The following is a 2,311-nucleotide window of genomic DNA, read 5'->3' on the forward strand; positions in this document are numbered from 1 at the left end:
GGGGGATTGGAAATGATGCAGACGATTACATTGGAAGCAACATTCTTTCCGCAATATTAAGCTGATCCACCCCCCCTAAGAAAAAAATAAGAAAAAACACTGAACTGGGATATCCCGTTACTTGAAGGGTTCCTGCCAGTACAACTACTACTCTTCAGCTCTCTTCAGCTGTCTTCAACAGTCTTCAACTGTCAACTCACCAACAGTTTATTTTTCAGTATTTCTGTTTCTCTGTTTGTCATGAAAGGGTGAGTGGCTGTCATGCTGTACATTTCCCACAATCCACTTCTCATCTGTTCTGTGCTCAGCCCTGATGCGAAACTGAGAGCCACGTCCAGAAATAACCCCTAGACCCTACACCCTTACCCCCCTAGTCACTTCTCTTAGCCCCTAGTATCCAGGGGGTAGGGTTTAGGGGCTGTTTCTGTAGCCTTGTTTGACCATCCTGATCTTGCAAAAGTCCAGCGGTCAGGATGGTAGATCAGACTCCTGTTTCTCATAAAGATGTATCAGAATACTATGTCTGGCTTCTCACATGGTGCTGCACAGGTGTCCATGCTGGCTTTATGGCGGAAGGGTGACTATGGAAGATCAGAGATATATTCAACCTCCTCATATTAGAGATAATATGAAGACAAAACATTCCCTTCTATTGAATTGTGTTTTTTAATATTTTTTATTTAATGGATGATTGTTTTCTCTTCGCGTAACGCTAACCATGGAATTAGTCCACTGTGCCACCAGGATGGAGCTAACATGCAATGTTATTTTTACGCATACTAGACTGTTCATTTTAGTGTATTCAAACAGACCCCGTTTCAAATGTAAACAGACACTCATTATGATCAGGTGTGGTTAATTAGTGGGCGTGGACTACACACCTGTCCACACTTAACAAGATACAGGATAGAGAGAGTTGTGTTGACGCAGAGAACGGGAATTTATGTTTTTAAATAACATTCTTAGAACATTCTCTGAACGTTACTAAAGTTTTCTGTGGTTTTTATGGAACTTTCGGGAACAATTTGAGAACATGATTTTAAATAAAACCAACGAGGACACCTGTAACGAGGACACCTGTAACGAGGACACCTGTAACGAGGACACCTGTAACGAGGACACCTGTAACGAGGACACCTGTAACGAGGACACCTGTAACGAGGACACCTGTAACGAGGACACCTGTAACGAGGACACCTGTAACGAGGACACCTGTAACGAGGACACCTGTAACGAGGACACCTGTAACGAGGACACCTGTAACGAGGACACCTGTAACGAGGACACCTGTAACGAGGACACCTGTAACGAGGACACCTGTAACGAGGACACCTGTAACGAGGACACCTGTAACGAGGACACCTGTAACGAGGACACCTGTAACGAGGACACCTGTAACGAGGACACCTGTAACGAGGACACCTGTAGGAAACGTTATACTGAAGTTCCCACAGAAGAAAGTTGTTTCTTAACCTCTGAACTATTTTAAAATGTCAAACCAGTTGGAGAAAGTTTCTAGAACATTACCAAAATTGAAATGAGATGTAAATCATGTTTGACATTTTAGGAAACGTTCTGTTAAAGTAATGAAATACCAAGAAAATGTCATTTTTCGAAGTTCCATAATTGTGCTGAGAATGTTCCATAGCCAATCAACTACCCTGCACTATTCCCAGAACGTTGTGGGAAGTGTTGTATGCAAAATAACCATAGGACAACCACACTCTCACCAAGCACTAAGAAACGTTCTCAGAACGTTGTGTGCTAGCTGGGCTCTGTTATTGTTGTCATTGTCAATCCGTACATCACTAAAACTAATAGGAAATCTTCCAATAAACTTCAGGGAGAAACCTAACTTCCTTAAGTCAAATGTTCACCTTGTCTCCCATTGACATCAATGCATGAATAAGTGAATGTTCAATTTATGTGGAAGTTAATAGTTGCTCTTTAGTCATTTCTGATGCATTAGTATCTGTTCCTCTGTCCCTCTAATACACAGCTCTTTGTCTACTTCATTCCCCCCCCATCGTTGTCAGTCGGATGTGTTTCTCCCCCCTCCCCCCCCCATCGTTGTCAGTCAGATGTGTTTCTCCCCCCCCCATCGTTGTCAGTCAGATGTGTTTCTCCCCCCCCATCGTTGTCAGTCAGATGTGTTTCTCCCCCCCCCCCCCATCGTTGTCAGTCAGATGTGTTTCTCTCCCCCCCATCGTTGTCAGTCAGATGTGTTTCTCCCCCCCCCCCATCGTTGTCAGTCAGATGTGTTTCTCCCCCCCCCCCATCGTTGTCAGTCAGATGTGTTTCTCCCCCCCCC

General features: G+C 44.1%; 1 protein-coding gene across 1 annotated transcript in view; it reads left to right on the forward strand.

The window, feature by feature from the left end:
• The window catches only part of LOC129813673 (keratin-associated protein 9-1-like), a 13,235-nt gene extending 11,127 nt beyond the window's left edge, over window positions 1–2,108 (forward strand). Inside the window, exon 4 of the mRNA XM_055866072.1 lies at window positions 1–2,108. This exon is cut by the window's left edge and continues 1,173 nt beyond it. Coding sequence (XP_055722047.1) covers window positions 1,034–1,489 — 456 coding nt within the window. The 5' untranslated portion in view covers window positions 1–1,033 and the 3' untranslated portion in view covers window positions 1,490–2,108.
• The last annotated feature ends 203 nt before the right edge of the window (window positions 2,109–2,311 follow it).

Source organism: Salvelinus fontinalis, chromosome 17 (assembly GCF_029448725.1).
Source record: "Salvelinus fontinalis isolate EN_2023a chromosome 17, ASM2944872v1, whole genome shotgun sequence".
In the NCBI taxonomy this organism is placed as follows: Eukaryota; Metazoa; Chordata; class Actinopteri; order Salmoniformes; family Salmonidae; genus Salvelinus; species Salvelinus fontinalis.